The sequence below is a fragment of the Heteronotia binoei genome, chromosome 2 (assembly GCF_032191835.1).
Source record: "Heteronotia binoei isolate CCM8104 ecotype False Entrance Well chromosome 2, APGP_CSIRO_Hbin_v1, whole genome shotgun sequence".
NCBI classification, from domain to species: Eukaryota; Metazoa; Chordata; class Lepidosauria; order Squamata; family Gekkonidae; genus Heteronotia; species Heteronotia binoei.
The window spans coordinates 7,264,445-7,288,004 of record NC_083224.1 but is presented as its reverse complement, the minus strand read 5'-3'; the positions used below and the strand labels follow the sequence as shown (position 1 = coordinate 7,288,004).

The 23,560-nt window shown below is 52.0% G+C and overlaps 1 protein-coding gene across 1 annotated transcript in view; it reads left to right on the top strand.

The window, feature by feature from the left end:
* Nucleotides 1-21,979, top strand: part of KIF3B (kinesin family member 3B) — a 46,537-nt gene extending 24,558 nt beyond the window's left edge. The window contains 9 exon segments of the mRNA XM_060230526.1: nucleotides 3,152-3,559; nucleotides 3,561-4,622; nucleotides 6,697-6,798; nucleotides 9,952-10,074; nucleotides 11,482-11,600; nucleotides 11,686-11,799; nucleotides 14,378-14,483; nucleotides 18,567-18,745; nucleotides 21,585-21,979. Coding sequence (XP_060086509.1) covers nucleotides 3,221-3,559; nucleotides 3,561-4,622; nucleotides 6,697-6,798; nucleotides 9,952-10,074; nucleotides 11,482-11,600; nucleotides 11,686-11,799; nucleotides 14,378-14,483; nucleotides 18,567-18,745; nucleotides 21,585-21,678 — 2,238 coding nt within the window. The 5' untranslated portion in view covers nucleotides 3,152-3,220 and the 3' untranslated portion in view covers nucleotides 21,679-21,979.
* The last annotated feature ends 1,581 nt before the right edge of the window (nucleotides 21,980-23,560 follow it).

Here is a 23,560-nt window from a genome sequence, read left to right as displayed (position 1 = left end):
AGAGTCTCAGAGCTGCTCACAATCTCCTTTCCCTTCCTCCCCCACAACAGACACCCTGTGAGGTAGATGAAGATAGTGGATTTATATCCCGCCCTCCACTCCGTAGAGTCTCAGAGCGGCTCACAATCTCCTTTCCCTTCCTCCCCCACAACAGACACCCTGTGAGGTAGATGAAGATAGTGGATTTATATCCCGCCCTCCACTCCGAGAGTCTCAGAGCGGCTCACAATCTCCTTTCCCTTCCTCCCCCACAACAGACACCCTGTGAGGTAGATGAAGATATTGGATTTATATCCCGCCCTCCACTCCAAAGAGTCTCAGAGCGGCTCACAATCTCCTTTCCCTTCCTCCCCCACAACAGACACCCTATGAGGTAGATGAAGATATTGCCCTGTTGATATTGACTTGCCCTGTTCTGGAAAGGCTCTGGAACAGCAGGCTCCAGGTGAAGAATTCTAGGAGGAGGCGAAGGAAGCCGCAGGTGCTGGGTTTGATGTCCAGCCTCTGCAGAAACAAGGAAGAGCTCCCAGAGAATGTTGACTTGACAGATGCGGTGGAATCCTTATTGCCCCGGGTACTGACTCCTGGACCTCCCACTTCAGTGGTGGACTGTAGCTCAAAGGAAGAGCTTCTCGGCTCGCAGAAAGTCCCAGGTTCAGTCCTTGACATCCCCAGTTAAAAGGGTGAGGAGGGAGGGACTGTGGCTCAGTGGAAGAGCCTCTGCTCGGCACACAAGTCCCAGGTTCAATCCCCAGCATCTCCAGTTAAAAAGGATCCAGAGGCAGGGGATGGGAAAGACCTCTGCTGGAGAGCCGCTGCCAGTCTGAGTAGACCATATAAACATATGAAGCTGCCTTCTTCTGAGTCAGACCTTCAAAGTCAGTATTGTCTACTCAGACTGGCAGCGGCTCTCCAGGGTCTCAAGCTGAGGTTTTTCACGCCTACTTGCCTGGAACCTTTTCAGTTGGAGATGCCGGGGACTGAACATGGAACCTTCTGCTTACCAAGCAGATGCTCTACCACTGAGCCACCCTCCCTCCCCTGCTCCTCCAGGGTCTCAAGCTGAGGTTTTTCACACCTACTTGCCTGGACCCGTTTGAGTTGGAGATGCCGGGGATTGAACCTGGGACCTGGGACCTTCTGCTTACCAAGCAGATGCTCTACCACTGAGCCACCCTTCCTTCCTTCCTTCCTTCCTTCCTTCCTTCCTTCCTTCCTTCCTTCCTTCCTTCCTTCCTTCCTTCCTTCCTTCCTTCCTTCCTTCCTTCCTTCCTTCCTTCCTTCCTTCCTTCCTTCCTTCCTTCCTTCCTTCCTTCCTTCCTTCCTTCCTCCCTCCCTCCCTCCCTCCCTCCCTCCCTCCCTCCCTCCCTCCCTCCCACCATCTTGTCTCATCTGAACCTATGAAGCTGCCTTCTACTGAATCAGACTCTCAAAGGTCCATCAAAGTCAGTCTTGTCTACTCAGACTGGCAGCCGCTCTCCAGGGTCTCCAGCTGAGGTTTTTCACGCCTACTTGCCTGGAACCTTTTCAGTTGGAGATGCCGGGGATTGAACCTGGGACCTTCTGCTTACCAAGTAGATGCTCTACCACTGAGCCACCCTTCCTTCCTTCCGTCCTCCCTCCCTCCCTCCCTTCATTTCACCATCTTGTGTCATCTGAACCTATGAAGCTGCCCTTCTACTGAATCAGACTCTCAAAGGTCCATCAAAGTCAGTGAGACCAGTGAGGGTCCAGCCTCCTGTCTCACACAGTGGCCAACCAGTTCTTCTGGAGGGCCAACAACAGGGCAGAGAGGCCGAGGCCTTCATAAGAACATCAGAAGAGCCCCTGCTGGATCAGACCAGGGAGGGTGCATCGAGTCCAGCCTCCTGTCTCACACAGTGGCCAACCAGTTCCTCTGGAGGAACAACAACAGGGCAGAGAGGCCAAGGCCTTCCCCTGAGAAGAACATCAGAAGAGACCTGCTGGATCAGACCAGTGAAGGTCCATCTAGTCCAGCATTCTGTCTCACACAGTGGCCAACCAGTTCCTCTAGAGGGCCAACAACAGGGCATAGAGGCCGAGGCCTTCATAAGAACATCAGAAGAGCCCTGCTGGATCAGACCAGTGAGGGTGCATCGAGTCCAGCCTCCTGTCTCACACAGTGGCCAACCAGTTCCTCTGGAGGAACAACAACAGGACACAGAGGCTGAGACCTTTCCCTTCCTGGCACTGGGACTGAGAGGTTTACCGACCCTGAAGTTGGCGTTTCCATTTAGTCACCATGGCTAGTAACCATTTCATATCACCAATTTCTGATCCAAGAGAATGTTGTTGTTCAGTCACACAGTTGAGTCTGACTCTTCGTGACCTCGTGGGCCACATCACGCCAGGCCCTTCTATGCCACCATCCTCCTAAGTTTGTTCAAATTCATGTTAGTTGCATCAATGAACACTGCCTACCATCTCCTCCTTTGCCATCCTCTTCTTATTTTGCCTTCTGTCTTTCCAGCATCAGGGTCTTCTCCAGTGAGCGCTCCTTCTCATTGGGTGGCCAAAGTATTTGACCTTCAGTTTCAGTATTTGACCTTCCAAGGAACAGTCTGGGTGATTTCCTTCGGACTGACTGACTGGATCTTCTTGCAAGTCCAAGGGACTCTCAAGAGTCTTCTCCAGCACCACAGCTCAAAAGCATCTATTCTTCTGCGCTCGGCCTTCCTTATGGTCCAATTCTCACAGCCATACATTACTCCTGGGAATACCATAGCTTTGACTATATGGACTTTGTTGGCAGGGTGATGTCTTTCCCAAGCATCAGGGTCTTCTCCAGGGAGTGCTCCCTTCTCATTTGGTGGCCAAAATATTGGAGCTTCAGTTTCAGTATTTGACCTTCCAGGGAATAGTCAGGGTTGATTTCCTTTAGGATTGACTGATTGATCCAAGAGAATAGGAACCATTAAAAATTGTGTCACAAAGACGTAATGTCTAATACATATATCTTATTGCAGTTGTACCTTATTATAACTCCTAAAAGGACGTTGCTGCTCTTCTTATCTCTGCTGGAATTTGGGCTTTTGTCTCCAGGGTGAAGCCAGATGTCCCATGCAATGGGCTGTATTAGGTAGTTTGAGTCTTACCGCTGTGTTCAACTGTTGCTTTTGTTTCTTTCTAGGTTTGGAAGCACCCTTGGCCTTCCCAGTTTTCCCAGTTGTGGAATCTCTCCTAGCTTCTGCCTTCCATCATGTCGAAGCTAAAGAGCTCCGAGTTGGTCAGGGTCGTGGTGCGATGCCGGCCCATGAACGGCAAAGAGAAATCCGCTTCCTACGAACAAGTTGTGGAGGTGGACGTCAAGCTGGGGCAGGTGTCGGTGAAGAACCCCAAGGGAACTTCTCACGAGCTGCCCAAGATGTTCACTTTCGACGCCGTCTACGACTGGAACTCCAAACAGTTTGAACTGTACGATGAGACCTTCCGGCCTCTGGTGGACTCGGTGCTGCAGGGCTTCAACGGGACCATCTTTGCCTACGGGCAGACAGGGACGGGGAAGACGTACACCATGGAAGGTGTGCGTGGCGACCCGAGAAAAGAGGAGTGATCCCCATTCCTTTGACCACATCTTCACGCATATCTCCCGGTCCCAGAACCAGCAGTACCTGGTGAGGGCGTCTTATTTAGAGATCTACCAAGAAGAAATCAGGGACCTGTTGTCCAAGGACCAGTCCAAGAGGCTGGAGTTGAAGGAGAGGCCCGACACGGGGGTGTACGTGAAGGACTTGTCATCTTTCGTCACGAAAAGCGTTAAAGAGATAGAACACGTCATGAACGTGGGGAACCAGAACCGCTCCGTGGGGGCTACCAACATGAACGAGCACAGCTCCCGTTCCCACGCCATTTTCATGATCACCATTGAATGCAGCGAGGTTGGTCTCGACGGCGAGAACCACATACGGGTGGGGAAACTGAACCTTGTGGATCTTGCAGGCAGCGAGCGCCAGGCGAAGACGGGAGCCCAGGGGGAGAGGCTGAAAGAAGCCACCAAGATCAACCTTTCTCTCTCAGCTCTGGGCAACGTCATCTCCGCCCTCGTGGACGGCAAAAGCACTCACATTCCCTACCGGGACTCGAAGCTCACCCGGTTGCTTCAGGACTCCTTAGGCGGCAACGCCAAGACGGTGATGGTGGCCAACATCGGCCCCGCCTCGTATAACGTCGAGGAGACCCTCACCACCCTGAGGTACGCCAACCGCGCCAAGAACATCAAGAACAAGCCCAGAGTGAACGAAGACCCCAAGGATGCCCTCCTGCGGGAGTTCCAGGAGGAGATCGCTCGGCTCAAGGCCCAGCTGGAAAGGCGGTCGGTCGGCAAGCGGAAGAAGAAAGAGAGGAGGAGGGACGGAGCCGGCGGAGTCGGCGGAGAGGAAGACGAGGAGGAAGACGGCGAAGACGGCGCGGAGGAAGGGGGCGACAGAGACGACTACTGGCGGGAGCAGCAAGAGAAGCTGGAGACGGAGAAGAAGGCCATCCTGGAGGACCACAGCCTGGTGGCGGAGGAGAAGATGAGGCTGCTGAAGGAGAAGGAGAAGAAGATGGAGGATCTCAAGCGGGAGAAGGAAGCGGCGGAAAAGCTGGGCGCCAAAATCAAGGTAGGAGGGCCTTCGTTCCTGTGGGGGGGGGGCGGGGGGGGCGGCCAGGTTTCTGGGGTGCGGTGGGGGTCTCCGCTTAAAGTTCAAAAACACACCCTGCCTTCTTTCCTAAATTAAACCAAGAGCTTGGATGGCTGGAAGGAACGGGCCTTATATCGGTTGGAGGCATGAAACGCGCCGGCCGAAGTGGCCCCTGATTCTTCTCATAGTCGGGGTTGGAATTCTTGCAGGAGCTCCTTTGCATATTAGGCCACGGCCCCCTGATGTAGCCAGTCCTCCAAAAAAGAGCCCTGTAAGCTCTTGGAGGATTGGCTACATTGGGGTGTGTGTGTGTGTGTGGCCTAATATGCAAAGGAGCTCCTGCTAGAATTCCACCCCTGACTATGAGAAGAATTAGGGGCCTCAAAAATTTAATTGAATTGACCTCCCTTGCTGAGGCTTTCGGTCTCTGGGTGGCCCAGAATGAGTAGATCTTATAGGCCTAGCGGCTCCAGCTTTGAAATTGCTGCACTTTAACCAGTAGCGCTGTGTTCTTTCTAACCAGCTCGGGCCAGCCAAGGCAGGAGACAAACAGAGGCGGTTCTCCGTCGCCTGCCTCTGCATAGTGACCCGAAGGGGGCCTCTCATCCAAGTACTAACCAGTTTGGCGTAGTGCAGGGGTGGGGAACCGTTTTTCTGCCAAGGGCCTTATGGATATTTATAACATCATTCGCGGGCCATAAAAAATTATCAACTTAAGCTAGGATATTGTATGTGCAGCTTTGGAAACGAGGAAAAATACCAGAGAAATGGGATTGGATTGTGAAAGTTTTATCGTGGAGTGAAATGGACAAATTAACTAAAACCTTAAATGACTATGACTTAGACTTATTCAAAAAGGAGTGGAAGAAATTCAAAGGATATATGGAGAAAGAGTGGAACGTAAAAAGACATTGGACAATTTTTTAGTATTAATTAAAAGAATTATATTTTGATAGATTAGTGGTACCTTTAGAATTGAATTTAAATTTATAACTTCGGGGAAGTCAATACTGGAGGGAGGGGGGGGGTGAAATATCATATGGTTTTGTATAAGAAAAAGATAATTAAATATTGTAACCATGTGTTATCAATAAATTGTTAAAACACAGAAAATTATCAACTTAAAAAGCAGTGCTCCGCCGAGGGAGAAGGATTCAGGCCAGCAAAATTAATGCACATAATTGTTTTTCTATTTGAAGTCACGTGGGGAGAGCCTAATTTGGCACACACACACACACGGCCCGCCGCCCTAGGCAAATGCATAGGGGTCCAGGGCTTTTTTGTACAAAAAGCCCAGCAGGAACTCAGTAGCATATTAGACCACATCCCCTATATTAGCATATTAGGTCACACACTCATTAGCATATTAGGCCACACCCTCTGGGATAATCAAGTGCAAACTGAACGGGGGCAGTAACTTTTCCAGGCCCTGCAGCAATTCTGGCCGGCCAGCCAGGCCCCAGGGAGGCTGCCGCACAGTACATCCGGGCCCTGTGATCCCTGCCTGGCCCTGGGGAGTCTTCTGCACAGCACTGCTGGGCCTCACGATCCTCGCTGGCCAGCCAGGCCCCAGGGAGGCTGCCACATGGCTCGGTTCGGCCCAGTAATCCCCGAGGGCCACATTAACTGACCTCGAGGGCTGTATACGGCCTCACAGGGTGTCTGTTGTGGGAGGAGAAGATATAGGGGGCTGTAAATCACTCTGAGTCTCTGATTCAGAGAGAAGGGCGGGGTATAAATCTGCAGTCATCTTCTTCTTAAACTTCCAAACTCCGATGAGCTTGCCGTTGCCTGACTCTGTGTAGCAACCCTGGACTTCCTTGGACGAAGAGACCGTCCTCTCATTTTTACTAGCTGAATATGATGCGTATTCTTTGTATCTGACTCGAGGTACCTCCAACTAGAGTTTTCTGCTAACACAGTGTCTAATGTGGAGGGACATGAGAACATGTGAAGAAAAAAATCTTGATGTTTGCACAAGAAATTACTTGCACGGCTCTGTGAGGTGCTAATATTTGCAATTTGGTTCTCCCCAACCTTCTCCCTCTTTCAGGCAATGGAAAGCAAGCTCCTTGTTGGCGGGAAAAATATCGTTGATCACACAAACGAGCAGCAGAAAATTTTGGAGCAGAAACGGCAGGAGATTGCCGAGCAGGTGAGAGGTAGATTGTGCTGCTATTGCTGCTGGAGCACACGGAGGAAGAGCTCCAGCTTCTCTGTGCCCTATTTGTTGGCTCTCTAGGGTTGGTCACTGTGTAAGCCACGATGCTGGACTAGATGGACCCTCCCTGGTCTGATCCAGCAGGGCGCTTCTGATGCTCTTATGAAGGCCTCAGCCTCTCTGCCCTGTTGTTGGCCTTCCAGAGGAACTGGTTGGCCACTGTGTGAGACAGGAGGCTGGACTGGATGGACCCTCACTGGTCTGATCCAGCAGGGCTCTTCTGATGTTCTTATGAAGGCCTCGGCCTCTCTGCCCTGTTGTTGGCCCTCCAGAGGAACTGGCTGGGCCTTGTGTGAGACAGGAGGCTGGACTGGATGGACCCTCACTGGTCTGATCCAGCAGGGCTCTTCTGATGCTCTTATGAAGGCCTCAGTCTCTTTGCCCCGTTGTTGGCCCTCCAGAGGAACTGGCTGGCCACTGTGTGAGGCAGGAGGCTGGAATGGATGGACCCTCACTGGTCTGATCCAGCAGGGCTCTTCTGATGCTCTTATGAAGGCCTCAGTCTCTCTGCCCTGTTGTTGGCCCTCCAGAGGAACTGGTTATTCCCCGTGCGAGACAGGAGGCTGGACTAGAAGGACCCTCACTGGTCTGACCCTGCAGGGCTCTTCTGATGTTCTTATGAAGGCCTCGGCTTCTCTGTCCTGTTGTTGACCCTCCAGAAGAACTGGTTGGCCCCTGTATGAGACAAGAGGCTGGACTAGATGGACCCTCACTGGTCTGATCCAGCAGGGCTCTTCTGATGTTCTTATGAAGGCCTCGGCCTCTCTGCCCTGTTGTTGGCCCTCCAGAGGAACAGGCTGGCCACTGTGCGAGACAGGAGGCTGGACTAGAAGGACCCTCCCTGATCTGACCCAGCAGGGTTCTTCTGATGCTCTTATGAAGGCCTCAGTCTCTTTGCCCCGTTGTTGGCCCTCCAGAGGAACTGGCTGGCCACTGTGTGAGACAGGAGGCTGGACTAGATGGACCCTCCCTGGTCTGATCCAGCAGGGCTCTTCTGATGTTCTTATGAAGGCCTCGGCCTCTCTGCCCTGTTGTTGGCCCTCCAGAGGAACTGGTTGACCCCTGTGTGAGACAGGAGGCTGGACTAGATGGACCCTCCCTGGTCTGATCCTACAGGGCTCTTCTGAGGTTCTTTGGAAGGCCTCGGCCTCTCTGCCCTGTTGTTGGCCCTCCAGAGGAACTGGCTGGCCACTGTGTGAGACAGGAGGCTGGACTAGATGGACGCTCCCTGGTCTGATGCAGCAGGGCTCTTCTGAGTGTTCTGCAAGCCAGCTGACATGGCAGTGAAGGCTTCGAGAGCCACAAAATATGTGTAAAAGAGCACGTGTGACTCCCGGGCCACAGTTTGGCCACCCCTAAGCCAAGCCGACAGATCTCTTATTCTGGCTATGCCATTGCAGTGATGATTGCCACAGAAATATTCACAGCGGCTGGTGCTTTTGGTTTTCTCACTTGCTTGTTTATATGTGTGAGATTCGTTGCTCGCATGCCTTGTGAAAACGTGTAAAGTGAAAACCTTACAGAGTCTTCAAGCAAGCTCCAAGTGGTTAAAACATGAAAGAGGCCTTTTTTCTGAATGGCATCTAATTTAAAAAAAGAAAATATTCTGGGCTAATTTAGATCAGGGGTGTGCAGCGTAATATGCAAAGGAGCTCCTGCTAGAATTCCACCCCCGATTCCTGAAGAATTTCAGTTTTGCGGAGGAAGGGGGAGAGGGCAGGTCGGGGCCCGGGGTGGTTCTGAAACTCGTCATAACTGCAGAGAGAAGTGACGGGAATTGGTGGGAGAGGTTGGTCACCTCTGGGCCAGGTGTTATGTGGATTTGCCTGCACGTCAAAGTTCACTGTGTTCAGGAAGAGGAAGTCTCTGGTTGAGAAGCGAGCGAGATGGCTGCAAATCATCAGGCATGCACTGAATTGTTTGGGACCTGGTGGCGAAAGGTCTCAACAAGTCACAACTGACTTATGGAGAGCCAGTTTGGTGTAGTGGTTAAGTGTGCGGACTCTTATCTGGGAGAACCGGGTTTGATTCCCCACTCCTCCACTTGCACCTGCTGGCATGGCCTTGGGTCAGCCATAGCTCTGGCAAAGGTTGTTCTTGAAAGGGCAGCAGCTGTGAGATCCCTCTCCCGCCCCACCCACCTCACAGGGTGTCTGTTATGGGGGAGGAAGGGAAAGGAAATTGTGAGCCGCTCTGAGACTCTTCGGAGTGGAGGACGGGATATAAATCCGATATCTTCATCTACCTCACAGGGTGTCTGTTATGGGGGTGAAAGGGAAAGGAGATTGTGAGCCGCTCTGAGACTCTTCGGAGTGGAGGGCGGGATATAAATCCAATATCTTCATCTACCTCACCGGGTGTCTGTTGTGGGGGAGGAAGGGAAAGGAGATTGTGAGACGCTCTGAGACTCTTCGGAGTGGAGGGCGGGATATAAATCCAATATCTTCATCTACCTCACAAGGTGTCTGTTATGGGGGGGAAAGGAAAAGGAGATTGTGAGCCGCTCTGAGACTCTTTGGAGTGGAGGGCGGGATATAAATCCAATATCTTCATGTACCTCACAGGGTGTCTGTTGTGGGGGAGGAAGAGAAAGGAGATTGTGAGCCCCTCTGATTCTCTTCGGAGTGGAGGGCGGGATATAAATCCAATACCTTCATGTACCTCACAGGGTGTCTGTTGTGGGGGAGGAAGGGAAAGGAGATTGTGAGCTGCTCTGATTCTCTTTGGAGTGGAGGGCGGGATATAAATCCAATACCTTCATGTACCTCACAGGGTGTCTGTTGTGGGGGAGGAAGGGAAAAGAGATTGTGAGCCGCTCTGAGACACTTCGGCGTGGAGGGCGGGATATAAATCCAATATCTTCATCTCCCTCACAGGGTGTCTGTTATGGGAGTGAAAGGGAAAGGAGATTGTGAGCTGCTCTGAGACTCTTTGGAGTGGAGGGTGGGATATAAATCCAATATCTTCATCTACCTCACAGGGTGTCTGTTGTGGGGGAGGAAGGGAAAGGAGATTGTGAGCCGCTCTGAGATGCTGAGATTCGGAGTGGAGGGTGGGATATAAATCCAATATCTTCTTCTTCTCCAGAAACGGCGGGAGCGAGAAATTCAGCAGCAGATGGAAAGTCGAGATGAAGAGACGTTAGAGCTCAAGGAGACCTACAGCTCTCTGCAGCAAGAAGTGGACATTAAAACAAAAAAACTGAAAAAGGTAGGGCCTCCTTAGCACTGGCTAGCGCAAGGCCTTATGGTTTTCCCCACGGCTGTCCGTGTGAGGGAGTTCTATACAACACAGCTTGCGGCATTTCAATGCCAGGGCTGGCTTGAGGGTTGCACTCTCCAGCGTCTCCTGAGCATTTCAATGGGGATGCAGGTTGTAGGTCTTTGTCCTGAGAGCTTCCATTGCGCAAGTGGAGTTGGTCGGTATTTACTTAGTTTCGTTTATTTGCATTATTCATAGGCAGTTGACTCTGAGCAAATCAATACAGCCAACCGAGTGGGACATTCCGTCGCCCGGCGGATTAGGAGATTAGGAGTCCCGAGCCACCAGAAAGAACCAAAGTAGAGCATAAGCGTGACATTTTAATCTCCCAGAGCTGCTGAACTCATCTGTCGCAAGGGTCGGATCTGACAAAAACGTTACTTTGTTGGGCCGGGCCCTGTGTGTAGTAAAATGTAACGCTTGGTACGGGAGGTGATAAACTTCATAAAGGACACGGACAAAGCTCATTAACAGTTCTCCTTGAAAAGGCAGCTGCTGTGAGAGCCCTCTCAGCCCCACCCACCTCACAGGGTGTCTGTTGTGGGGGGAGAAGAGATAGGAGATTGTGAGCCGCTCTGAGTCTCTGATTCAGAGAGAAGGGCACGGTATAAATCTACCATCTTCTTAAGAGCCAGTTTGGTGTAGTGGTTAAGTGTGTGGACTTTTATCTGGGAGAACTGGAGTTTATTCCCCACTCCTCCACTTGCACCTGCTGGAATGGCCTTGGGTCAGCCATAGCTCTGGCAGAGGTTGTCCTTGAAAGGGCAGCTGCTGTCCGAGCCCTCTCAGCCCCACCCACCTCTCAGGGTGTCTGTTGGGGGTGGGGGAGAAGACACAGGAGATTGTAAGCCGCTCTGAGTCTCTGATTCAGGGAGAAGAGCGGGGTAGAAATCTGCAGTCTCCTTCTGTGAGAGCCCTCTCAGCCTCACCCATTTCGCAAGGTGTCTGTTGTGGGGGTGGGGAGAGAAGATATTGTAGATTGTAAGCTGCTCTAAGTCTCTGATTCAGAGAGAAGGGCGGGGTATAAATCTGCAGTCTCCTTCTTCTGTGAGAGCCCTCTCAGCCCCACCCGCCTCACAGGGTGTCTGTTGTGGGGGAAGAAGATAAAGGAGATTGTAAACTGCTCTGAGTCTCTGATTCAGAGAGAAGGGCGGGGTATAAATCTGCAGTCTCCTTCTCCTTCAGGTAGGGTCAGGGTGGTTCTGAAGCTCATTATGACTGCAGAGGGAAGTGACGGGAATTGGTGGGAGAGGCTGGTCCCCCCTGGGCCAGGCTGTATGTGAATTTGCCTGCACGTCAGAGTTCAGTGTGATGCACAGACTACGGTGATTCATCCTCTGCCCGTTTTCCCCCCAGCTGTTTTCTAAGCTCCAGGCTGTGAAGGCCGAGATCCACGACCTCCAAGAAGAGCACATCAAGGAGCGGCAAGAACTGGAGCAAACGCAGAACGAGCTGACGCGGGAACTGAAGCTCAAGTACGTCTCCGGGGGCCATGGGGCTCTGCAATGGCCTTCGAAAGGAGCCCCTCTCCATCTCTCGCCTTCTCTTGCCTTCCTGCAGGCACCTGGTCATCGAGAACTTTATCCCCCTGGAGGAGAAGAACAAGATCATGAACAGATCCTTCTTCGATGAGGAGGAGGACCAGTGGAAGTTGCACCCCATCACCCGGTTGGAGTGAGTCGGACTCGGCTGTTGGGGGCACGCCCAGGGTTACTGGTGTAGGTTTTCAGTCCACCCCCCCCCAAAGGGCTCAGCATTGGCTCACTCCCAAGTACAGATTCCTCACTTTAGAAGAAGACGACGACATTGGATTTATATCTGCCCCTTCACTCTGAATCTCAGAGTGGCTCACAATCTCCTTTCCCTTCCTCCCCCACAACAGACACCCTGTGAGGGGGGTGGGGCTGAGAGAGCTCTCCCAGAAGCTGTCCTTTCAAGGACAGAGTCTCAGAGCTGTCTACAATCTCCTTTCCCTTCCCTTCCCCACAACAGACACCCTGTGAGGTGGGTGGAGCTGAGAGAGCTCTCCCAGAAGCTGTCCTTTCAAGGACAGAGTCTCAGAGCGGCCTACAATCTCCTTTCCCTTCCCTCCCCCACAACAGACACCCTGTGAGGTGGGTGCGGCTGAGAGAGCTCTCCCAGAAGCTGTCCTTTCAAGGACAGAGTCTCAGAGCGGCCTACAAACTCCTTTCCCTTCCCTCCCCAAAAACAGACACCCTGTGAGGTGGGTGGGGCTGAGAGAGCTCTCCCAGAAGCTGCCCTTTCAAGGACAGAGTCTCAGAGCAGCCTACAATCTCCTTTCCCTTCCCTCCCCCACAATAGACACCCTATGAGGTGGGTGGGGCTGAGAGAGCTCTCCCAGAAGCTGCCCTTTCAAGGACAGAGTCTCAGAGTGGCCTACAATCTCCTTTCCCTTCCCTCCCCCACAACAGACACCCTGTGAGGTGGGTGGGGCTGAGAGACCTCTCCCAGAAGCTGCCCTTTCAAGGACAACTCCTGCCAGAGCTATGGCTGACCCAAGGCCATTCCAGCAGCTACAAAGGGAGGAGTGAGGAATCCAACCCGGTTCTCCCAGATAAGAGAGCTCTGGCTGACTCAAGCCATTCCAGCAGCTGCAAGGGGAGGAGTGGGGAATCAAACCCAGTTCTCCCAGATAAGAGAGCTCTGGCTGACCCAAGGCCATTCCAGCAGCTGCAAGTGGAGGAGTGGGGAATCCAACCCGGTTCTCCCAGATAAGAGAGCTCTGGCTGACCAAAGGCCATTCCAGCAGCTGCAAGTGGAGGAGTGGGGAATCAAACCCGGTTCTCCCAGATAAGAGTCCACACACTTAACCACCACACCAAATTCCAAGTCTCATTTATTGATTTACTTCATTTATGTCCTGCTGTTCTCCCCAATGGAGAGAACATTGGTTCTTCCCACAGCAGCAGACATCTTTCTCTTCTCCTTCATTTTATCTTCACAACAACTCTGTGAGGTAGTTAAGGTTGAGGGCGTGTGACTGGCCCAAGATCACCCAGCGAGTTTCCATGGCACAAGTTGGGATTCGAACCTGGGTCTCCCAGATCCTAGCCTGGCAAACTAACCGCTCCCCCTCATTGACTCTCTGTAATTAACTAGTGGAATTCACTGCAATTGACATCCTGTACCATATTGGCTCTCTGCAATTAACACATGGAATTCACTGCCGCAGGAGGTGGTGGTGGCTGCAAGCATAGCCAACTTCAAGAGGGAATTGGATAAGCATATGGAGCAGAGTTCCATCAGTGGCTATTAGCCACAAGGGATAGATGGAATTCTCTGTCTGATGGCACCTGGGCTTTTTTGGCCACTGTGTGACACAGTGTTGGACTGGAGGGGCCATTGGCCTGATCCAACATGGCTTCTCTTATGTTATGTGACACAGAGTGTGGGACTGGAGGGGCCACTGGCCTGATCCAACATGGCTTCTCTTATGTTCTTATGTGACACAGAGTGTTGGACTGGATGGGCCACTCTGTGTCACATAAGAACAGAAGAGAAGCCATGTTGGACCAGGCCAATGGCCCATCCAGTGCAACGCTCTGTGTCACATAAGAACATAAGAGAAGCCATGTTGGACCAGGCCAATGGCCCATCCAGTCCAACACTCTGTGTCACAGAAGAACATAAGAGAAGCCATGTTGGATCAGGCCATTGGCCCCTCCAGTCCAACACTCTGTTTCACATAAGAACATAAGAGAAGCCCTGTTGGATCAGGCCAGTGGCCCCTACAGTCCAACACTCTGTGTCACATAACATAAGAGAAGCCATGTTGGATCAGGCCAGTGGCCCCTCCAGTCCAACACTCTGTGTCACACAGTGGCCAAAAAAATTATATATATACACACACACACACACACAAATATATATACACACTGTGGCTAATAGCCACTGATGGACCTGTGCTCTTCTTCTTAAATCATTGGATGGGCCCTTTGGCCAGCCTGTGCTCCTGCAACCCCCCCAGAGTTCCCGGTTCACCTGGTGTCACCTTCTCGGTTGCTCCCTTTTCAGCGGCACCGGGGCACGGGTGTGTGTGTTGCGGTCTGGCGAGGCAGCCGGAAGTGGGCCGTTGGCTCCTTGAAAGAAAGCAGGAGGTGTTGCGGAGGGTGTGGTGGCCGAAGCCGAAGGAGCCGAGCGGACCCAACTTTGCAGGCTGCTTGGGAAAGCTTAGAGGCCCGAGTGCCCTTTGTGAACGCCGTGGGTCTGATGTGGTTTTTTCTCTTACCAGGAATCAGCAAATGATGAAGAGGCCGGTGTCGGCGGTGGGGTACAAGAGGCCTCTCAGCCAGCACGCTAGGATGTTCATGATGGTCCAGCCGGAGGCCCGGTATCGGGTAAGGTCTAACTCCGAAGCATTTCGTGAGGTTTTGGATGTATTTTTCATAAAATCATAGAGTTGGAAGCGACCTCCAAGGTCCAGCCCCCTGCACAATGCATGTTTCACACTCCTATGATGTCTTCCAAGTCACTGTTGTCTACATACTTGTTTACTTGCACAAAGAACTCCGAAAGGTTGGTGAGGCAGGACTTCCCTTTGCAGGACTTGCCATCCCTCCCTCCAGGCTAATTTCACTCTTTAAAACATCCTCGATTACCCCCAGTTTTGAGGCACTTTCCAAAAACATGCTCTGGCTTTCTTGGACCTTTGGAGGAGGCTCACAAATCCCTCCCCCTAAATTCACAGGATCCGCATTACTGTCAGATGACCATCTAGCCTTTGTTGAAAAACCTCCAAGGAAGGAGAGCCCACCACCTCCCAAGGAGGAAGCCTGTTCCACTGAGGAACTGCTCTAACGGTCAGGAAGTTCTTCCTAAGGTTGAGCCGGAAACTCTTTTGATTTAATGTCAACCCACTGGTTCTGGTCCTATCTTTTGGGGCCACAGAAAAGAATTCCACACCACCCTCTATATAACAGTACTTCAAGGACTTGAAGATGGTGATCCTATCACCTCTCATCTATTCCAACCCCCTGCACAATGCAGGAAACTCACAAACATCTCCCCCTAAATTCACAGGATCTTCATTGCTGTCAGATGGCCATCTAGCCTCTGTTGAAAAACCTCCAAGGAAGGAGAGGCCACCACCTCCCAAGGAGGAAGCCTGTTCCACTGAGGAACCGCTCTAATGATCAGGAAGTTCATAGAATCACAGAACTGGAAGAGACCTCCAGGGTCATCTAGTCCAACCCCCTGCACAATGCAGGAAACCCAGAAACACCTCCCCCTAAATTCACAGGATCCTCATTGCTGTCAGGTGGCCATCTAGCCTCTGTTTCAAAACCTCCAAGGAAGGAGAGCACACCACCTCCCAAGGAACTTAGGGAGCTTAGAATAGGCCCTGTAAGATCTTGGAGGATTGGCTACATTGGGGTGTGTGGCCTTATATGCAAAGGAGTTCCTGCTACAAAAAAAAAGCTATGGGTGACCCCATGAATGAATTACCTCCAGGGCCTTTCTTGTAGCAGGGACTCTTTTGCATATTAGGCCACACCCCCGGATGTAGCCAATACTCCTAGAGCTTACAGCAGGCCCTGTACTGAGAGCCCTGTCAGCTCCAGGAGGATTGGCTACATCAGGGGTGTGTGGCCTAATATGCAAAGGAGCTTACAGGGCTCTTCTTACGGGGCCTACTGTAAGCTCCAAGAGGATTGGCTGCATCAGGGAGGTGTGGTCTAATATGCAAAGGAGCTTACAGGGCTCTTCTTACGAGGCCTACTGTAAGCTCCAAGAGGATTGGCTGCATCAGGGAGGTGTGGTCTAATATGCAAAGGAGCTTACAGGGCTCTTCTTACGAGGCCTACTGTAAGCTCCAAGAGGATTGGCTACATCAGGGAGGTGTGGCCTAATATGCAAAGGAGCTTACAAGGCTCTTCTTACGGGGCCTACTGTAAGCTCCAAGAGGATTGGCTACATCAGGGAGGTGTGGCCTAATATGCAAATGAGCTTACAAGGCTCTTCTTACGGGGCCTACTGTAAGCTCCAAGAGGATTGGCTACATCAGGGAGGTGTGGCCTAATATGCAAATGAGCTTACAAGGCTCTTCTTACGGGGCCTACTGTAAGCTCCAAGAGGATTGGCTACATCAGGGAGGTGTGGCCTAATATGCAAAGGAGCTTACAGGGCTCTTCTTACAGGGCCTACTGTAAGCTCCAAGAGGATTGGCTACATCAGGGAGGTGTGGCCTAATATGCAAAGGAGTCCTTTCTGCAAAAAAAAGCCCTGGTCAAACCTCACTGCTGGTGTTAAGCCTTAGGCACAACCCGTTCACTCTTACCTACATCTTCCTTTCATCCCAAATTTTAGATTGTTATCTCCTCTGGCACAGGGATTAGGGAGGGCATCTTGTTTATGACTCTCGAGAGCAGGGGTCCCCAACCCCCCGGTCCATGGACCGGTACCAGTCAGTGGCCTGTTAGCAACCGGACTATGAGTTGTATAATTATTTCATTATATATTACAATGTAGTAATAATAATAGTAATAAGACAACGTTGGATTTATATCCTGCCCTCCGAAACTCAGAGCAGCTCACAGTCTCCTTTATCTTCCTCTGCCACAACACGCACCCTGTAAGGTGGGTGGGGCTGAGAGGGCTCTCCCAGAAGTTGTCCTTTCAAGGATAGAGACTCAGAGCGGCCTACAATCTCCTTTATCTTCTTCCTCCACAATGGACACCCTGTGAGGTGGGTGGGGCTGAGAGAGCTCTCCCAGAAGCTGCCCTTTCAAGGACAGAGTCTCAGAGTGGCCTACAATCTCCTTTATCTTCTTCCTCCACAATGGACACCCTGTGAGGTGGGTGGGGCTGAGAGAGCTCTCCCCAGAAGCTGCCCTTTCAAGGACAGAGTCTCAGAGTGGCCTACAATCTCCTGTATCTTCTTCCTCCACAATGGACACCCTGTGAGGTGGGTGGGGCTGAGAGAGCTCTCCCCAGAAGCTGCCCTTTCAAGGACAGAGTCTCAGAGTGGCCTACAATCTCCTTTATCTTCTTCCTCCACAATGGACACCCTGTGAGGTGGGTGGGGCTGAGAGAGCTCTCCCCAGAAGCTGCCCTTTCAAGGACAGAGTCTCAGAGTGGCCTACAATCTCCTTTATCTTCTTCCCCCACAACGGACACCCTGTGAGGTGGGTGGGGCTGAGAGAGCTCTCCCAGAAGCTGCCCTTTCAAGGACAACTCTGTAAGAGCTATGGCTGACCAAGGCCATTCCAGCAAGTGCAAGTGGAGGAGTGGGGAATCAAACCCGGTTCTCCCAGATAACAGTCCGCGCACTTAACCACCACACCAAAATAAAGCGCACAGTTGTATCATCCCAAAACCACCACCCCCTCCGATCCGTGGAAAAATTGCCTTCTGCAAAACTGGTCCCTGGTGTCAAAATGGTTGGGGACCACTGCTCAAGAGCAGCGGTGTCAAACATGCAGTTTGGGGGCCGAATCAGGCCCCCGAAGGGCTCCTATCAGGCCTCCGAACAACTGGCTATCATCTGCTTCCTTCTCCCTATATCTTCCTTCCTTCTGCATAACAGCTTGCTTTGTCAGGCTTGCTCAACTGTTCAGGAATTACAGAGTAAAACCTCTGTTTTATCCATTGGCTGAGGCTCCCCCCCAGTCCCCTGGGGAAGGAAAGAAAGAGCCAGAGCTTCCTTTGCCCAGTTCCCTGGATCTCATGGGAGAAATACAAAGAAAGCATCTTTAAGACCAATGAATGCTACCATTTTAAGTATGTTTTAAGATTTTTAAAAAATATATTTGTGTTTGTCTGTGTTCCTTATAAAATGTATATCTTTGCTCTGAATAGGTACACACATGTCCCTGAATAGGTACACAACATGACTTGGCCCAACCTAAGAACATAAGAGAAGTCATGTTGTTCCAGGCCAGTGGCCCATCCAGTCCAACACTCTGTGTCACACAGTGGCCAAAAAAAAAAATTATACACACACATATACACACTGTGGCTAATAGCCACTGATGGACCTCTGCTCCATATTTTTATCTAACCCCCTCTTGAAGCTGGCTATGCTTGTGGCCGCCACCACCTCCTGTGGCAGTGAATTCCACACCCTTTGGGTGCAGAAGTACTTCCTTTTATCCGTTTTAACCTGTCTGCTCAGCAATTTCATCGAATGCCCACGAGTTCTTGTATTGTGAGAAAGGGAGAAAAGTACTTCTTTCTCTACTTTCTCCATCCCATGCATAATCTTGCAAACCTCTATCATGTCACCCCGCAGTCGACGTTTCTCCAAGCTCAAGAGCCCCGAGCGTTTCAACCTTTCACGGCGTGGCCCCTCAAAGTCTTATTTATGTCAGATCCAGCCCTCATAACAAATGAATTCGACAAGCCTGGTCCGGAGGCTTCTGAAGAGCACTTCCGTGGGCACGCGCACGTCTGTCTGAATGCTCTCGGTTCTCGTTCCTTAGGCAGAGAACATCGTGCTGTTGGAACTGGACATGCCCAGCCGGACCACCAGGGACTATGAGGGCCCAGCCATCGCCCCCAAGGTCCAGGCGGCTCTGGAAGCCGCTTTGCAAGACGAAGACGAGATCCAAGTGGACGCCTCCACTTTTGAGAGTACATCCAACAAGAAGTCGAAATCCAGGTGAGCTCCGATTTGGGAGACCCAAATACTTTCCAGTACATTCAGGCTGGACTCCTGAGATCTGAACCCCTGAAATGGGGGTGGGGCCAGCTCCACACAGAAGCTGGCGTCTTCTAGTGCCAGATTTCCTAAAGAGCTGAGGGCACAGAAGAAAACACGGATAGGCTTGGCATGGCTTTTTGCCCTCTTTCTCCAGAAGCAAGCGTTGGAATGAGGCAAATGCAACAGTATCTACATGACAGCAGCAGCGTGTGTGTGTGCGCACGCGCCCGCTTGTGATGTGCCATCAAGTTGCTTCCAGCTTATGGTGACCCTGTGAATTCATGACCTTTGAAACATCCCGTCATTGACAACCCTTGCTCAATTCTTGCCTACTCAAGGCTGCAGGTAGTAACACAAAACCTGGCTATAAGAACGTAAGAGAAGCCCTGTTGGATCAGGCCAGTGGCCCGTCCAGTCCAACGCTCTGTGTCACAGAAGAACATAAGAGAAGCCCTGTTGGATCAGGCCAGTGGCCCCTCCAGTCCAACACTCTGTGTCACATAAGAACATAAGACGAGTCCTGTTGGATCAGGCCAGTAGCCCCTCCAGTCCAACGCTCTGTGTCACATAAGAACATAAGAGAAGCCCTGTTGGATCAGGCCAGTGGCCCCTCCAGTCCAACACTCTGTGTCACATAAGAACATAAGAGAAGCCCTGTTGGATCAGGCCAGTGGCCCATCCAGTCCAACACTGTGACACATAAGAACATAAGAGAAGCCCTGTTGGATCAGGCCAGTGGCCCATCCAGTCCAACACTGTGACACATAAGAACATAAGAGAAGCCCTGTTGGATCAGGCCAGTGGCCCATTCGGTCCAACACTCCGTGTCACATAAGAACATAGAGAAGCCCTGTTGGATCAGGCCAGTGGCCCATCCAGTCCAACGCTCTGTGTCACATAAGAACATAAGAGAAGCCATGTTGGATCAGGGCAGTGGCCCCTCCAGTCCAACACTCTGTGTCACATAAGAACATAGAGAAGCCCTGTTGGATCAGGCCAGTGGCCCATCCAGTCCAACACTCTGTGTCACATAAGAACATAGAGAAGCCCTGTTGGATCAGGCCAGTGGCCCATCCAGTCCAACACTCTGTGTCACATAAGAGAAGCCCTGTTGGATCAGGCCAATGGCCCCTCCAGTCCAACACTCTGAGTCACATAAGAACATAAGAGAAGCCCTGTTGGATCAGGCCAGTGACCCCTCCAGTCCAACACTCTGAGTCACATAAGAACATAAGAGAAGCCATGTTGGATCAGGCCAATGGCCCCTCCAGTCCAACACTCTGAGTCACATAAGAACATAAGAGAAGCCCTGTTGGATCAGGCCAGTGACCCCTCCAGTCCAACACTCTGTGTCACATAAGAACATAGAGAAGCCCTGTTGGATCAGGCCAGTGGCCCATCCAGTCCAACACTCTGTGTCACATAAGAACATAGAGAAGCCCTGTTGGATCAGGCCAGTGGCCCATCCAGTCCAACACTCTGTGTCACATAAGAGAAGCCATGTTGGATCAGGCCAATGGCCCCTCCAGTCCAACACTCTGTGTCACATAAGAACATAAGAGAAGCCCTGTTGGATCAGGCCAGTAGCCCCTCCAGGCCAACACTCTGTGTCACAGAAGAACATAAGAGAAGCCCTGTTGGATCAGGCCAATGGCCCCTCCAGTCCAACACTCTGTGTCACAGAAGAACATAAGAGAAGCCCTGTTGGATCAGGCCAGTGGCCCCTCCAGACCAACACTCTGTGTCACATAAGAGAAGCCCTGTTGGATCAGGCCAGTGGCCCCTCCAGTCCAACACTCTGTGTCACATAAGAACATAAGAGAAGCCCTGTTGGATCAGGCCAGTGGCCCATCCAGTCCAACACTCTGTGTCACATAAGAACATAAGAGAAGCCCTGTTGGATCAGGCCAGTGGCCCATACAGTCCAACACTCTGTGCCACATAAGAGAAGCCATGTTGGATCAGGCCAATGGCCCCTCCAGTCCAACACTCTGTGTCACATAAGAGAAGCCCTGTTGGATCAGGCTAGTAGCCCCTCCAGCCCAACACTCTGTGTCACAGAAGAACATAAGAGAAGCCCTGTTGGATCAGGCCAATGGCCCCTCCAGTCCAACACTCTGTGTCACAGAAGAACATAAGAGAAGCCCTGTTGCATCAGGCCAGTGGCCCATCCAGTCCAACACTCTGTGTCACATAAGAACATAAGAGAAGCCCTGTTGGATCAGGCCAGTGGCCCATCCAGTCCAACACTCTGTGTCACATAAGAATATAAGAGAAGCCCTGTTGGATCAGGCCAGTGGCCCCTCCAGTCCAACACTCTGTGTCACAGAAGAACATAAGAGAAGCCATGTTGGATCAGGCCAATGGCCCCTCCAGTCCAACACTCTGTGTCACATAAGAACATAAGAGAAGCCCTGCTGGATCAGGCCAATGGCCCCTCCAGTCCAACACTCTGTGAAGAAGTCCTTCCTTTGATCCGTTCCAGCCCGACTGCTCAGCAATTTCATCGACTGTCCACGAGTTTTCACCTAGCTTTTAACTGAACGACAACCACCACCACGATGTTCGATCCAGTTGGATGCCCATGAACACTGAATTCCATCCTAAATCATACGGAATTAGCACCGTTGTTTAAACTGTTTTAAATTGTTTATTTAAATGTTTAATTTTACGTGTTTTTATTGTCATTCTATTGCGTTTGTGAGCTGCCCTGAGCCTGTTTTGGCGGGGAGGGCAGGATATAAATAAACTAAACAAAACTTCCCACAAATGATACTATCTTCTTTTACGTTTTCAGGCCGAAAACCGGAAGGAAGTCTGGCGGCTCCTCCTCCTCCAGCTCCTCCGGGTCGCAGCTGTACCCGCAGTCCCGTGGGCTGGTCCCCAAGTAAAACCAGCGGCGCTTGGTCGGCTTGCCCTTTGAGAACTCGGGGCGAGAGCAAGCCTGCCGAAGGGACCGGTGGCCCGTCATACCCCTCGAGGAGCAGCGACGGCCCTCCCGCGGCGGCAGCAGAACCGATTTGCGTCCGGCCAGCGGACTTGCCCACCCCGCGTGACGGGGCTCGATTCCCCTCTGCCGGTGGCTCCATAAGGGGAAAGGGACCGTAGTTAGGAAATCAGAAATGCATGACGTACATTAGTGTGTGTTAGAAGCAGCAGGAAGCGTGGGGGAGCCCCCCCCCCTTGCCGTGTTTCTGCCTCTCTTTTGGCTCTTCTGCCCTTTGGGGCGAGGGGAGGGGGATGGGGGCGGAGCCCAAAGTCGTCTCAGAAGAACCAAACTCTCCGGGGCTTCATGACGCCGAACATCTAGGAAGGTTGAGAAACGACGGAGGGCTTTCTCATCCGTGGCGAACGGTGCCTTTCCTTGCTTTCATTTGAAAAACGGGCATCTTTTCATTCGGGGGGGGGGGGGGGGCGGGAAAGGGAGAGGCGAAATCGACATGCATCCTGCAACTTTAGTTAGACGTGTTTCCTTCTTAGAAATGCAGACCGAAGGAGGTTTGGAAGCCTCTCGGCCCCTTCTCTGCAACAGAAGCAATAGAGATTTGATAAATCCTTTGCCCGTTTACAAGGATGGGGGAAGAGTCCTTCTAGGCCAGGCTCCCATCGACTTCAGCGATGACCTTGCCCCCGGCTGCCAGCTCCGTGCTAGCCTTCTTCCTAAGCTCCTTCCCCTTTCTCCTAGCGTGCTTCACCGTGGACCTTTTCCTTTGGGTATAGCATGGCTTTCGCTGTCACCGTCTTCCACTCCCCGCGCAGCTTCCAGAGGCCCTCCTGCACCCCCACGGACAGGAGTCCAAGTCTTAAGCTGGTTGCGCCATGCCTTGTAAACTCCAGGATGTTCCTCAAGGACCAAACGCAAAGACCGGAGTTTCTTTTCATCATCCTGAGTTTCCCATGTTTCCCGGGTCCGAGCTGTCCCCAGTGAAGGGGATGAGGTTGGGGTTTTGGCAGAGCTCGAGGGGAAGGGATTGGCCAGCCCCAGCCGCGAAGCTTGCGTTAAGAGCTGTAGGTTGTCCCTCTGTTGTGTTCTTTTCTCCCCAAAGGTGCCCAAGGAGCAAAGCAGGCTACTGAGCAGTGCACGGGCAGTAACGTTGCTGAAGTCGGTGAGGGTCCGAAGGCGCCCATTCCTCCGCGTATTGTTTTGCAGTTTAGTTTGTAAGTTTTAAAAACCGATGTATATTAAGAATCCCGTTGTTAATATTTTTCTTTCCTTTTTGGGAGAGGTTTGTTTCTTTGACCTTCGCGGTTCGTGCTGTGAATATCGTTCATCCCCCCGGCCCCCTCTGTGGTGCGGCGTGTACGGGAGCTGGGCTTCGGGGCTTTAGGAGTGCCCTTGCAGGTGTATACAGCCTTCCCCTTGCGTCCTCGTTAAGTGTGCTCTCGAGCGACCCGCGTTCCGGGGTGTGCCAGACCCCCAAGTGCCAAGCAGAGGCGACGCCAGAGGCTTGCTGGCACGGTTGATTTCCGGAGCGGATTCCTAGAATTGGGAACGGGTCCCTATTTTTTGAAATGCAATTTCTGTGGATCGGCGGGATACGCCTGTGATGGAGGAAGGGACCGTTCGCCGCCGTGCCGGCCTTTGTCATTAGCTCTTGCTGTAGCTCTGAGCCTGTCAGTCTTGCCCACCTCTCCTCCGTCCCCTCTCCGGTCTTTAATCCCCTCGACTTCGTTCGAGAAAAGCGTCGCATGGCTCGAGCACCGAGCCGCCGCGGTTGCAAACCCAAAGGTGGTCACGTGGGCAAAGATGCAGCTGTACCTCCGCGGGCCTCT